General features: G+C 40.2%; 2 protein-coding genes and 1 long non-coding RNA gene across 3 annotated transcripts in view; 2 read left to right on the forward strand and 1 right to left on the reverse strand.

Annotated features, from left to right (window-relative positions):
- The window catches only part of LOC111819669 (uncharacterized), a 31,731-nt gene extending 25,668 nt beyond the window's left edge, over positions 1–6,063 (reverse strand). The window contains exons 1-2 of the long non-coding RNA XR_002823251.1: positions 6,003–6,063; positions 3,150–3,227 (exon numbers count right to left, since the gene is read on the reverse strand). This is a non-coding gene — a long non-coding RNA (uncharacterized LOC111819669). The remainder of the gene's footprint in view (positions 1–3,149; positions 3,228–6,002) is intronic.
- On the forward strand, positions 156–4,766 carry GJA9 (gap junction protein alpha 9). The gene is made up of 2 exons (XM_004371916.2): positions 156–607; positions 2,979–4,766. The coding sequence occupies exon 2, from the start codon at positions 3,070–3,072 to the stop codon at positions 4,591–4,593; it is 1,524 nt and encodes a 507-aa protein (XP_004371973.1). The 5' UTR covers positions 156–607; positions 2,979–3,069; the 3' UTR covers positions 4,594–4,766.
- Positions 6,064–6,240: 177 nt separating the features above from the next.
- On the forward strand, positions 6,241–13,778 carry MYCBP (MYC binding protein). Its single transcript, XM_004371917.2, has 5 exons — positions 6,241–6,327; positions 6,526–6,598; positions 11,329–11,377; positions 11,753–11,882; positions 13,318–13,778. The coding sequence occupies exons 1-5, from the start codon at positions 6,313–6,315 to the stop codon at positions 13,360–13,362; spliced, it is 312 nt and encodes a 103-aa protein (XP_004371974.1). The 5' UTR covers positions 6,241–6,312; the 3' UTR covers positions 13,363–13,778.
- Positions 13,779–14,647: the final 869 nt, after the last annotated feature.

Consider the following 14,647-nt stretch of genomic DNA (forward strand, 5'->3'; position numbering starts at 1 on the left):
CGTGGAGTTGATTCCGACTCATAGTGACCCTATAGGACAGAGTAGAACTGCCCCATAGGGTTTCCAAGGAGTGGCTGATGGATTTGAACTGCTGACCTCTTGGTTAGCAGCCATAGCTCTTAGAGGAACCATTTATTCAGCTTAATCTGGGGCTCACATCTCTAGTCTTCTAGAACTGTGTGTGCTATTAAAAATATTGGAAATAGTCTATATCTGTGCTGTCCAATAAGGTAGCCACTGGGCACATATAGCTCTTCAGAATTTAATTAAAATCAAATAAAATTAAAAATTCAATTCCTCTGTTGCACAAGCCACACTGCAAGGGCTCAACAGCCACATGTGATGAGTAGCTACCCGATTGGAGAGCGTAGATAGAGACTATTTCCATCATTGCAGAAAGCTCCATTGGACAGCACTGCTCTAGAAGCAAGAATGAGCAAACGGAAATGGATTTTAGCTGATGGCTGACTCACTCACTGCACTGAACTACACTGAATCTGCTCTACACGCCCAAAGGGACAAATTCAGAAAATAAGTTGAAGATGGTGGTGATATAACTTCTCCTGCTAAGCATGATTGCTTCTCAGATTTACCTAAACTAAGAAAGGTTTGTGTTAATCTGTTTCAGCTAATTAAGAAAGTTGATAGAAATATTTTTATCTTTTGTTTTTGCATTCTATGGTACTGTATCTATATATACTAGTTTTCATGTTTTTGCTACAAAACCTTTAATAAAAAGGATTTTCTAAATAATGCTGCCTCTTCTTTTAAGGAATACAATGCTCTTGTCCTTTAAGGGAAAGGAAGAAAAAACAACCCTTTATTTCCTTTTGTGATTATAAAAGTCCAGTGCTCTTTATAAATAATTAAAATACATATACTTATAAAAATTAAATCAATTGTAATCCTACCATCCAGAGATAATCACAGTTATTATTTTGATGAATTTTCTTCTTGACTTTTTTTTTTTTCAATTGTGCTTCAGGTGAACCGTCTAAACTTTTTTGTATGCATCTCTACATGTAAATAAATATATATTTCTACAATAATGAGGGCCATACTATTCTATTTTATTATTTGAATTTCACTGAAACAACATGTCTTTCCATATTAGTGTATATTTATCATTTCCACTGGCTACATAGTACCACACTGTGGATGTATTTAACCAGTCTTTCTTGTATTAGTAATTATTTCAGATGTTTTTATGACAATTATGAACATTCTTGCTTACATTTTAAACTGCCTTGCATTGTTGGGTCAAACAGTATACTATTTTTAACATAATAAAGTCAAAGAGAAATTTCCTCTATATCAGGAACACAACTAAATTTTAGAAGGTTGATGCTTTTGCCAAGTCTTATTAACTGTACAAAGCTTTAAGAAAGGAACTAAAAAGTCTAGACCTAGTTGTTTAAAAGCCAAAATTATCACTATTTGACATTTCTTATTTAAATAGTTAAACTTTATAAGAGGAAAACAGATGATCTCTTAACGTCTGTTTTATGCAAATTTCAAGTTTGTTCAAAGAGGAAAAACATCAGTTTAGTAAAACAGTTAAGAGCGAGCTCTAGAACCAGATGTTTTGGGTTCAAACGCTAAAGTAATTAAGGTATGCCTTAGTTTCCTCATCTGTCGAATGGCGAAGCAATATACCTACCTTGCAGGGTTTTTGTAATGAACATATTTTGTAGTTATACTATCCTAGTATTTTATTTGATTATGTAATATTGCCTTTATATAAGGGATATAGGACATACATTTACTTTTTAAATGAAAACATTCACTCTTTTTGTGTTTTCTTTGAGAGCCTAGGATATCAGTTTTAATATGGAACCTACTGGTAGCTAAATTATAACTGACCCCACTGCCCCCTGCAAAATAGCAAGCTACATGTTTTAAGTAGATCAAATATTGTTACAATGAAAATTTCTATAATATCACTACACACCAGTGGTCCATTTATTTTAGGTAATATCTAATAACATTCTGTTACAACAAAATAGTTAGAATTTTTGGAATTCCTTTTAACATGATAAACCTTTCCAAAATTTTTCACAGCAAAGTATAATAAGAATTTTATAAATATTCATAAATGTTACTAAAATGGATTTCTGGAAATGCACAACATCTGCCAGAAAGAAATCAGAATTTAAACATTTAAATGTGTATTTAAAAACTAATCAAAATTCCTGCAGCAAGAGCCAGATCTGTTTCCTCTGGTTTCATTAAATGCTATCAGTAAGACACTGCTATCTTACTGAATTATCAAATTCATTTTCCTTTATATATAAATGAGATTTAAAAATCATTGACTCTAGTTATAACTTATATATAACGTAGTCCCTGGGTGACACAAATGGTTAAGGGCTTGACTACTAACTGAAAGGTTAGTGGTTCAAACCCACCCAGAGGTGCCTGGGAAGAAAGGCCTGGCGATCTGCTTCCGAAAGGCCATAACCTTGAAAACCTTGTGGAGCAGTTCTCTACTCTGCACACATGGGCTGCCATGAGTCAGAATGGACTTGATGGCAACTAAAAACAACAACATAACCTTAATAAATGTTTATAAGCTAGTAATTTTAGGAAAACTCTACAGTTTAAAAAACAAGAGAATAAGCTTCCTATCAGCCAAATAAGAAGACTTTTTTTTTTTTTTAGCAGAAAATCCTACAATTCTGTTCTTAGTAGAGAATATATACATACCTCCCCCAGGTATCACTTTTTTTTTAAAAATTGCATTATTAGGTTGAAACATGAGTGATTTTAAATTCCTGACTTGTCTTAAATATATTCCTGGTAATAGATTATTGGTGTAGGACTGGGCAACTTTTCTTTCTGTCATACATAAGGTTGCCATGAGTTGGAGCCGACTCCATAGCAATTAACAACAACAACAGATTATCACTGCTATCTAGAGGAAAAGTAAGCAACCAGCACACTGGAAGAGTGACGCTTTGTTCATCTTTTGGCCATAGGTTTGCTTTAAGAAACAGCGGTCTCTTTAGAATGGAAGAATCTACCTGTCTCCTAATTGATGGGGTTCAGACCATGGCTGACTAAATAAACATGGGGGACTGGAATTTCCTTGGAGGTATTCTGGAGGAAGTTCACATCCACTCCACCATAATTGGAAAGATCTGGCTCACCATCCTGTTCATATTTCGAATGCTCGTTCTGGGTGTAGCAGCTGAAGATGTCTGGAATGATGAGCAGTCTGGCTTCATCTGCAATACAGAACAACCTGGCTGCAGAAATGTATGCTACGATCAGGCTTTTCCCATCTCCCTCATTAGATACTGGGTTCTACAGGTCATATTTGTATCTTCACCATCCCTGGTCTACATGGGCCATGCTTTGTACCGACTGAGAGTTCTGGAGAAAGAGAGGCAGGAGATGAAAACTCAGTTGAGAAGAGAACTGGAGGGGGCTGAATCTGAAGTGCCTGGGGACAGATGGAGACTGGAGCAGGAGCTTTGTCAGCTGGAGCAAAGAAAACTTAATAAAGCTCCACTCAGAGGAACCTTACTTTGCACTTATGTGATACACATTTTCACTCGCTCTGCAGTTGAAGTCGGGTTCATGATTGGACAGTATCTTTTATATGGATTTCACTTACAGCCTCTATTTAAATGCCATAGCCACCCATGTCCAAACACAATTGATTGTTTTATCTCAAGACCAACAGAAAAGACAATATTCCTATTGTTTATGCAGTCCATAGCCACTGTTTCACTTTTCTTAAATGTTCTAGAAATTGCTCACCTAGGTTTTAAAAAGATTAAAAGAGGGCTTTGGGGACAATATAAATTGAAGGATGAACATAATGAACTCTTTGAAAACAAGTCAAAACAAAATTCTGCCAAATATAAGAGCACATCTGCAAATTCACTGAAGCAACTCCCTTCTGCATCTGACTATCATCTCTTAGTGGAAAAGAAAACACACACAACAGTGTATCCCAGTCTAAATTCATCTTCTGCATTGCAGGTAGATCCTGAAAATTATAGTGGAAATGATGAGAAATGCATTTTGGATGAACAGGAAACTGTACTTTCTAATGAGATGCACACAATTAATACTATTTGTAGTCAAATTCAACACATCAGCTCAAGTAATAATGAAGGAACTCATAAAATATTTGGAAAAGAAGTTAATGATAACCAGGTAAGGGAGAGAAGAGAAAATGATGGCAAAGACAGTGAAAGGAACCATTACTCTAGAGGTGTTACTGTAGATCTGGAAAACCACATGAGGCAGTCACCCCCAAAAGTTTTCTCTCTGCCAGCTAACTGCAACTGGAAACCAAAGAGGCTTAACGCTACATGGGGTCCCTTTACAGAGGATCACAACCAGAGACTACCTCCTAAAGGCAGCCTCAAGGGCCAGTTCGGAGAGGACACAATCAGAACACTTCCTCTTTTACAGGGAGACTCCCAACCACTTGACGTTCCTGATTCTTTGGGAGAGTTGTCCTTTGACTCTGAGTTTGTCAGAACCTGCAAAAGTCTTAGTGCTTGTCCTTTAAATCATTTAGTGTCTCCAACAAACAACGTCATTGGGAGGCGGGCTCCCACAGACCTTCAGATATGAACAGCTGTTGGCTTTTAGACATTCTGCATGTTATACTATAGAAGTGGCCTAGTGGGGATGGAACGGGGACAAAATAGGGACAAGACAGCTCTGAGGACCAGCTGTTAAGTCAGACAACTGTAAACTCATTTCAGAAAGGGAAACAAGCAAACAAACCACCAAACCCATTGCCAAGGTGTAGATTCTGAGTCATGGTGACCCTGTGTGTTACAGAGTAGAACTGTTCAATAGGGTTTTCTTGGACAGAGTAGAACTGTTCAATAGGGTTTTCTTGGCTGCAATTGTACGAAGGAGCCCTGGTGGTGCAATGGTTAAGAGCCCAGCTGCTAACCAAAAGGTTGGCAGTTTGAAGCCACCAGCTGCTCCTTGGAAACGCTATGGGACAGTTCTACTTTGCCCTATAGGGTCGCTACAAGTTGGAATCAACTTGATGGCAACGGGTTTAGTTTTGGTTTTTAATCTTATGAAAGCAGATCATCAGGCCTTTTCTTCCACGGCACTGCTGCTGGGTGGGTTCGAATTGCCAACTTATACGTTAGCAGTTGAGGGCAAACTGTGCCACCCAGGGACCTTCAAGAAGGGGAAAACTGCTCTAATTCTGAGTTGTGAAAGGTAGTTTTAAATTTAAAGACATAGAATTACCAAATCAGGCATGGTTCCCATCAGAATGTGTGAAAACAGATTTTGGGAAAGTCAATGTTCAGAACGGAGGCCAAATGGTTTGGAACCAGGTTTTCTCTTTGAAGGGACCACAGACTTAGGAGATTGTTCTTGATCAATATAATTGCTCCTTTTAGTTATTAATCTTTTATTTCTGAACACTGGATCAATTTTGTTTGCCTCTGAGACCTAACTCAGTTTCCTGTAGCCTGATGTGTCTTGAGGATAACCATAATGCTGCTATCTAGTAAATAAAATCTTAAACAAAAAGATTGGTAGCTTTTCGTTTACCAGCTTACCTATGGCATCATGATTAAAAGAGGGTTTTGGAGTCAGGTTGCCTGGATTGGTGTCTTGGCTCTACTATTCACAAGTCACCTAATCTTGCCACCTTACTAACAGTACCTACCTTACTGGGATGTTGTGAAGACCGAAACGAACACGTGTTTAGTGCAGTGCCTGGCATATTACTACTCACCTTCCAGAGGCCCGTTAGCCATAGAAACAAGAAGAATCCAAACGTATAAGTGGCGTTAGAGCACATGATCCTAAACACTGTTCTCAAGCCAACTGAAATCCAAGGGTCTCTCTGCGACTGTCGTGCCCACAGGTTACCAAGGCTTCCAAGGTCCCAGTAGAGAAAGGCCCGCCCCCTCCCTGCGTCGGGCGGTGCCCCACGGGACCCAGCAGCAAACCTCGAGGGCTCCGCAGGCACCGCCTCCGGACGCCACGCCCATCTGTAGCCCCACCTGGACACTGCTCCGGAGTCACCATAGCCTCGTCTCTTGCTAAGCAACCGAATCGCTGTGCGGACCGGAAGAAGAAGAAGAGGTGCTGCTTCGATAGCGACAGGGGCGGGCATACGCAGCCTCCCTCCGCTCAGCTCGCCACGGGGAACTCAGAGCGTCCTGGTCGCCATGAAAACAGGCCACACCCCGGCGATGCCCTACCGTGTTTTTTAACTGCGCAGGCGCACGTGGCCTCCCGCGCAAGCGCAGTGCTGCTCAGAACCCGCCAGCCACGGTCTCGGGCGCCAGCTACGCTGCTGCCGCTGTCACTATGGCCCATTACAAAGTAAGGAGGGCGCGGCGTGGCTGGGGGCGTGAAGTCGGTAGCCAGCCGCTGGTCGGCTACGGGTGGGAGTGGGGACGCGCGCAGAGGTTTTGAGGGGCTTGGGGTAGTGAGGCGGCGGCGGGGTTGCCGGACTTCCAGCGCCTTCTTCCTACTCTGGCTCCTTCGGGCTTCGGCCACTGACCCGCCGTGTCTTCTCAGGCCGCCGACTCGAAGCGCGAGCAGTTCCGGAGGTACTTGGAGAAGTCGGGGGTGCTGGACACGCTGACCAAGGGTGAGCATGTACTAGGAGAGGGTTCCTCGTGCCCTCATCGTGCTCTTCTGCGCTGCGCCCCTGACGGGCTGTGGCGTGGAGGAGGGAGAGCAGGTGGAACCCGTCTGTGGTCCAGCAAGGTGGGCCCCGGGGTTCCGCGGGGATCAGCACCTGCCGGCTGCCGGACGCCGCCCCGGTCGGGGTAGCCTCGCTCACGTTCTCACTATCTGGGCCACGGAGTGAAACTCTTGCAGCTGTTGCGAAGTCTCTCCAACTTCCGTTGCTTTGCTTCTAGCCGCCGCAGTGGGCGCGATTGTAAAAGACCTCGAGATCCGGATACCTCTCGCCTTGGTTTTTGCGGAGTATCAGAATCTTGTGGAGAAACATTTTCCCTCGAACAAAGGGGCAAGTGGGAAAATTGGCAGATTTAAAGTGGGCTATGAAGTAGCTGAGCCTAAACCCCATAGTAGGCGATTCATAGCCAATTTTGTTGTGGCTTTTCAACGCCCGTTTCTTAGTGTCTATCAATTCTTTGCGCAGCTTTCAAAATTAAAATAGTACAGTTTAGTGTTTGAGGGCACGTCAAAATGGTTATACTGGTGTCACTTTCTAAAACAGAAACTTACTGTTACACTGTATCTCTTCCCCCAGCAGTACAGGATCTAAGTGGACGAGTAAGATGCTTGAAACAGGAGGGTTCGGATAGATAGGGTTCTGTTTACTTCATTAAACTAGTTGCTGTAGAATTGATTCTGATTCCCCATGTCAGGGTAGAACTGTGTTTTATAGGATTTTTGATGGCTGATTTTTCGACAGTAGTTCAGGAGACCTTTCTTATGAGACATCCTAATTGGACTGGAACCTCCAACCATTCAAGCCCATTAACAGTTTGTACCACTCAGGAACTCTGCTTACTTCATTAGCTCAGCAGTAATTTGAATGCTTGCTATATGTCACTTAACTCTCTGGCTGGGATTTTCAAAGGTGTAGAACGGAAAAGCTGGAAAGGATGAGGACCTGGACCCATATGAAAAGAATAGGAAGTGTCTCAGAAATAATTGGTAACTGCTCTTTGGGCAAAAGCAAATGTTAGGGGAAAATTCTGGGAGAAGGATAATTCTGAGTCTTAGCAGAAAGCAGGGCTTTTAAGTACCATGCATAGGCTAGAAATTTTGAATTGCTACCTATCGTGGGTTCACATGCTAGTTTCCCATTCTTTTTGCAAATAAATGTCAGCAAACATGGGGCTACTCTGGTGGCACAGTGGTTAAGAGCTCGGCTGCTAATCAAAAGGTCAGCAGTTGGCTCATTGGAAACCCTATGGGGACAGTTCTACTCTGTCGTATAGGGTTGCTATGAGTTGGAATCAACAGCAACAGCTTTGGTTTGTGAAAGAGATGTGCTATGTTGTTTCTGGAAGTGTCACAAATGCTTGGAATGTTGCTGACATCCTTCTCGAAAATCTCAACAAATTTGCTTCTTTTATTTATTAACCATCTTATTGAAGTCTGTTTCTGGCACTGTGGATGTTGTTAGGTGCCCTCCAGTTGAATTTGACTCAACGGTAACCTGGGGATAGAGCAGTGGGAAAAAAAAGTTTCTGCTCCTATGAGCTTATATTCTAGTTGGGAGAGACATACAATAAATACATAGTGTTAGCTGATGGTTTAAGTGTTATGATCATAAGAACATAGCAAGGTAAATGCATGAAGAGTGATGGGTGGAATGCGTGTGCCATTTTATATAGCATGGTGGGGGAAGGCCTCTCAAGAAGTATGAGCAGAGATCTGAATGAAACAATGTATGATGTCAAGAGTTCCAGACGTGTAAGGAGGCCAGGGTGGCTGGATAAAGTGAGTGAAGGATAGAATGGTAAAAGACAGAGAAGTGATGGCTGTGGGAGGTGACTGCCCAGATGTACAGCCTTGTGGCCATACAAGCATTTTGCTTTTTGAGAGACTGGAAACCATCGGAGGCTTCCTCTCCCTTGTTCACATCCACTGGAATCTAACCCCTCAGTCTCCCTAGATTTCCAGTCTCCTAAATAACGTCAGACAACTTAACATAGTATCTATTGATATGGTCTATTTAAAATTTGATTTTCAACCCTAAACGTTGGTATTTTATACAGATTTAATTTATAATTTTTATCCAGTTTTTTCCCAAGAGGATTTGAAATTGCTTATAACATTAAAACTCTGTAAAACTGTGTCTTAGTTATCTAGTGCTGCTATAACAGAAATACTACAAGTGGATGGCTTTAACAAACATTTATTTTCTCACAGTATAGGAGGCTACAAGTCCAAATTCAGGGTGCTGTCTCCAGGGGAAGGCTTTCTCTCTGTGTCAGCTCTAGAGGAAGGTCCTTGTCTCTTTGAGCTGCTCCTTGGTGATCTTCATGTGGCTTGATATCTCTCTTCGCCATTTCTGCTTGCTTTTCTCTCTAATCAGCTTGGTTTGTATCTTTTTTATATCTCAAGAGTGACTAAAGATACACCCTATGCTAATCCTGCCTCATTAACATAACAAAGACACCCATTCCCAAATAGGATTATAACCAAAGGCACAGAGGTTAGGATTTACAACACATATTTTGGGGGGACATAATTCAATCCATAACAGAAACTTGGTTAAAGATAAAAGATGATGATAAATTATTTGGAAGAAGAGGCATTTTAGCAGCACATAAGTTGGTTAGTTATTTTGAGCACTACATCAGCTTCCAGAAACCCAGGCTGCTAAGGCAAAAGGGTAAACATGATCAGGTATAGAGTCCTCCTTGTCGTCTTCATCTACAGAAGAGTACAGAAAACTTAATATGTACATTGTTGTTGGGTGTCACTGAGTCGGTTTAGACTCATAGCAATCCCATGTGACAGAGCAGAACTGCCCAATAGGGTTTTCTTGCTATAATCTTTATGGCAGCAGATGGCCAGGTCTTTCTCCTAAAGAGCTGCTGGGTGGGTTCGAAATGCCAACCTTTTGGTTAGCAGCCGAGTGCTTAATTATTTCACCACCAGGGCCCCCTGACATTTACATTATCTTCTGTAATTATCAACCTTGTAAACACCATTGATTAAGTTGGCAGAAATTTAGACTCTGAAAGAAATGGAGTGGGGGAAGATGTGGAGGAAAGGGTAAGAGTATTAATATCCCTGTCTTATAAAGTTAGGATTTAATAGAGACAGTGGAAATTAATGGAAGAAGAAAACAGGTTTGAGCATATAATTTAAAGAAGAAATAATAGAGGAATTAAAAGAGTACTGTAACTATCAAGGAGTCCCTGGGTGGTGCAAATGGTTAGGTACTCAACTACTATCCAAGAGGTTGGTGGTTTGAACCCACCCAGAGGTACTTGGGAAGAAGGGCCTGACGATCTGCTTCTGAAAAGTCACAGCCTTGAAAACCCTATGGAGTGAAATTCTACTGTGCAACACATGGGGTTGCCATGAGTCAGAATCAACTCGATGGCAACTGGTTTACTAGTTAAAACTGTCAGACACTGAAAGGAGACAGGGGAGAAGAGGGTATTAGTAGTATAAATATGTTAATTGCTAACAAAATTGTGTTGTACGTGTATTTAGATGGAGAATAACTGCAAACTCAGTGTAAGCTGTTAAAAGTAGTTGTCCATCTGATTTTTTTTTCATACTGTCTAAATTTTGGTAAGTGAGTAAAACTCAAAGGGGAAGCATGTAAGCTGGTTTACAACAGTTCTTAACTTGGGGTCTAGATTTGCACATTTTTTGTGTGTGTGGTTAGATTTTTCTTGGCTTTTATCAGATTTTTCCAAGGGTTCCATGACCCACAAAAAGGTTAACCACTGGTCTAGGGGGATTTTTATCTAAGTAGTAAATTCTATGAGGAACTTGTTTAATAGAAGATAATGAGCACGGTAGTGCTGACATGAACTACTGGATATGAAACCACTGAAGTGTGTATTTTACTGTTGATTTGAGCATGCTGATTACTGGTAAAAGGTTTTGGTTAGTGATTATTTAGCATGTTGTATATAAAACTTGGCTCTTGAAGAATATTTTTGAATTCACAGCTTCTCCAATAATTACCACAGACCTGTTGATTCTCTCCTAAAAATTTTCTCAAATCCACCCACCTTGTCCCCATTCCTCTATCATTCTAGTGCATGTCACTATATATTTTTTTATCTTGATTACCACATCAGTCCCTTAACTGAGCTTCCTGCCTTTGTTCTTGTCCCACTCCAGTCCATATTCCACACTGCAGTCAAGTGTGATCCTGTCACTGCCCTGCTTAAAACTGTTTAATTATATGCCTGTTGTTCTGAGGATCAAAATCCAACCAAACTTACATGACCCTCCATAGTCTGATCCCCGACCACCTTTCCAGCTTCCCTTCCTGCCACATTACTCACAACTCTATCCAGCCATACTTGAATTTTCAGTTCCTCAGTGTGCTGTTCTCTTGCCCCCAGGCCTTCCCATTTTATCTGAAACACTCATCATCTAGGCCTGAAGTCTTATTTCTCTAGGCTGAGAACAGTGCTCTTCCACTGTGCTCCCATAACCCCATAATCCAGCATTGTGGTTTAGAACTCTTTGTTTAGTTCCTTGCTTATCTTTTGAACTAGACTAAATTTATTGAGAGCAGGAACCTCATCAGTCTTGTTCACCACTGTATGGATAATGTTTAGCAATGTGCTTGGCATATAATATTTGAGTTATGGAATATAATCAAATTTAAGACTTTAACTGTTGCTTTTTGATTTGCAGTGTTGGTAGCCTTATATGAAGAACCAGAGAAACCTAATAGTGCTTTGGAGTATCCTTTCCCAGTCTGAAGTCAGACAAAAAAAGCCTTATTTTTGATAACTCTTTTTTCACATAGCTAATATGTGAAATGGAGTCCTGGTGGCACAGTGGTTAAGAGCTTGGCTGCTAACCAAAAGATTGGTAGTTCGAATCCACCAGCTGCTGCCTGGAAACCCTTTGGGGCAGTTCTACTCTGTCTTACAGGGTCGCTATGAGTTGGAATCTACTCAACAGCAATGGGTTAATATGTGAAATAATCTTCAATAAGATATGCTTATTGAAAAAGTTTAAGTTTTTGGATGATGATCTCTGGATAAATTGCTACCTGGGCTATTTCATTAGTTTCATTCAACTTTAAGAAGTAAATTCTTAACATTGGTATTAGTTTTTTAAAGCATCACTTAGGAGCTGCCACCCCAGAAAATCCAGAAATAGAGCTTCTTCGCCTAGAATTGGCAGAAATGAAAGAGAAATATGAAGCTATTGTAGAAGAAAATAAAAAACTGAAAGCAAAGGTAAACTTTTAAGAAAGCATTCATGTTAAAAATCATTTTACCTTTACTGATTATATGGGGGAGGAAGGGAAGGGTAAATATCTGAATTAACTGCCAAGACTGAATTATGCCACCTTTAGAAAGGCCCAAGACCAACTGTGATAGGACAAGCAAAGTGTGGTCAAGAAAGAGATTCTTGGGAACCTGCATCAACAAAAAGATGAGAATATTGGTTACTGCTGTTTATAAGGAAATGAATTGTTCTGAGATTCTTAAGCAGTCGATTTAAGTAGATGAATATAAAAACACTACTTTGTGAACAGCTCCTCTTGGAGCTGTTCATTGTACAATCTGCATGGTCATATGTGGTGGCCCTGGATTAATATACCTCTGTAAACTTATTTGCACTTCATTTTTTTCTGGTGCCCAAGTTTTTTCTTTGTTCAGACTCCCCTGGGAATTTTCATAAACTTCAAATTCCTCAACTCTCAATCTTTGAGGTTTTACCACATTCTGAATCACATGATGCATTCTTACATTACCCTAGGCATTTCTCACAATGCGTGGTTATCTCCTCTACAACTTTGTGAGATAACTGAAATAGGTACACAGGTGTGGAAACTAAAGCATGCTGATGTCAAATAACCTTCTCAAATCCCACAGCTAATTGGCAGAAGCCAAACCTTTTCTTAGCCTACTGTTCTCTCGGGACCACAATCTTGCATATGAGGAAATGCAATATTTCAAATTGTCCAAGATACATGATGTAAAAAAATGTCAGTTAACTTTTTGGCACCTTTGAAGTCAAAGGCATTAAAGTTACTCTTCCTTGACTGGCTAGATTAATACACGTCATATAATTATTTTTCTCTACTTTTTAGAGGAAATTTCAGTAAACTTTTGGTGGAGAAGAAGAAAGTTCCTTAGTATAAGCCACAGAATTTTCTAATCTTTGAGAAGATAGAGATTAGTGCATAGCATGTACTTGAGTAATAGTCATGAACTGGAATTAAATCTTAGTTTCCCAGTAATTTTTTTAATTATTTTACTTTAAATGAAGGTTTACAGAACAAACTAGCTTCTCCCTAAACAGTACACATATTGTTTTGTGACACTGGTTACCAACCCCACAGCATGTCAACACTCTCCCTTCTCAATCTTAGGTTCCCTATTACCAGCTTTCCTGTCTCCTCCTGCCTTCTAGTCCTTGCGCCTGGGCTGCTGTGCCTCTAGTTTCCCAGTAATTTTAAAAAAGTTATATATAAAAAGGGCTTTTATTGGGGTTGATTGTATTAAATCTTAAATCACTGAGTGGTTTCGAAAGGATAGGTATAGAAAGTGATATTAACAAACTTACTGGTTCAGTAATTGAATGGTTACCACATTTTGTTTTGCTATTATTTTTTACCCAATTTAGAATAAAATTCACCTAAACTCCTCTATCTTTGCCTCATAGCTTGCTCAGTATGAACCACCTCAGGAGGAGAAGCGTGCTGAATAGGATTCTTCTCAGTTGAAAAGACACTGAAAAATGGTTTTGTATGACTTGAATAGTTTGTATAGTATATAATCTTTTCTGAACAGATGATATAAAACTTTTAATATGTTAAATTCACTTATCACACTTTAATTGTTATAAACACATACTTAGAATCACCAATAAAAACTCAATATAACTTTCTTTGGGAGAATCCAAAGTAAATCCTCAAAAAACTATGGATACAGCCATCTAAATAGTTTTCATTACCAAAACACATTCTGTTTGCCAGTCTGATTAGGGATGATGGTACTGGTTGGTTTTTTTAACCAGGGCTTTGAACTGGTTTGTTCTGATTTGAACCTCTGCTGAGAATTTGCATTTCTACCCTAGATATACTAAATCAGAATCTACAGTTGAACAAGATCCCCAGGTGATTCTTAATGTATAATAAATTTTGAGAACCACTGCTCTATTAGTGTTCTCAGAATTGGTCCCTAACCAGCAGCATCAGCATCAGCTGGGAACTTGTTAGAAATGCAAATTCTCAGCAGGGGTTCAAACCAGAACAGGTTCAAAGCCCTGATTTTAATCAAGGAAGTTTAGCATGGAGCTATTCCTCGGTTAGATTCAGGATATGAGCACAGATATAGTCATTCTTTAAAATGAAGATGACACTGTTGTTTATATTCCATGTAGACAGCTGGAGAGATCTGTGTGACATAAGATACTTTTGCACAGGTTCCTACGAATCCTCTTTGCCACCACTTTGCCTTAGATAACTGTGTGTGCCAGTTTGAACTCTTAACACCGCATTTCTCTTGTACGCAATCATGCCCTATCCGATAACGTTGCCTTGCTTCGCTCTGTGCTTCGGTAGGTCCCAGTTGCACGTCGGCCTTTCTGTGTTACTTTTCAATTTGCTATAACAGCAGTTACCCTGATTGTAATTTATGTAACTTTAAACAGCATTACACTGTTCCTTACCCTTATGAAAACTGCTTAGTGAGCACAGAACAGAGGCAATAGAAAATTCTGGGTTCATGCCTAAGCTGAGATGAGAAGGGGAATGAGCCATATATCAGGGAAGATTGTAGTTTTGGGGTATAATTATATAGTGCTTTTTTCCTCAAAGTATTTTTCTAGCCTTGAATTCATTTTATCTTCACTATCCTTGTGAAGTAGGTAGGGCAAGTATGAGGGAGGGATGTTGGGTGCTGAAATTTTAGGCCAAAGACTGATTAATACAAACCATTTACTGACTGTAGAAACTTGGGTGTATCAGTGAACCACTTTGAGAGTCACTTTC

Source organism: Trichechus manatus, unplaced genomic scaffold, assembly GCF_000243295.1.
Source record: "Trichechus manatus latirostris isolate Lorelei unplaced genomic scaffold, TriManLat1.0 scaffold00015, whole genome shotgun sequence".
Taxonomy (NCBI): domain Eukaryota; kingdom Metazoa; phylum Chordata; class Mammalia; order Sirenia; family Trichechidae; genus Trichechus; species Trichechus manatus.

Bases quoted from the DNA above. Each gene is read 5' to 3' on its own strand.
- GJA9 (XM_004371916.2), top strand. From the start codon at position 3,070: ATGGGGGACTGGAATTTCCTTGGAGGTATTCTGGAGGAAGTTCACATC.
- MYCBP (XM_004371917.2), top strand. The intron at 6,599-11,328 runs GTGAGCATGTAC...TTTGATTTGCAG, and splicing joins GCTGGACACGCTGACCAAGG to TGTTGGTAGCCTTATATGAA. The intron at 11,378-11,752 runs GTATCCTTTCCC...CATTGGTATTAG, and splicing joins AAACCTAATAGTGCTTTGGA to TTTTTTAAAGCATCACTTAG.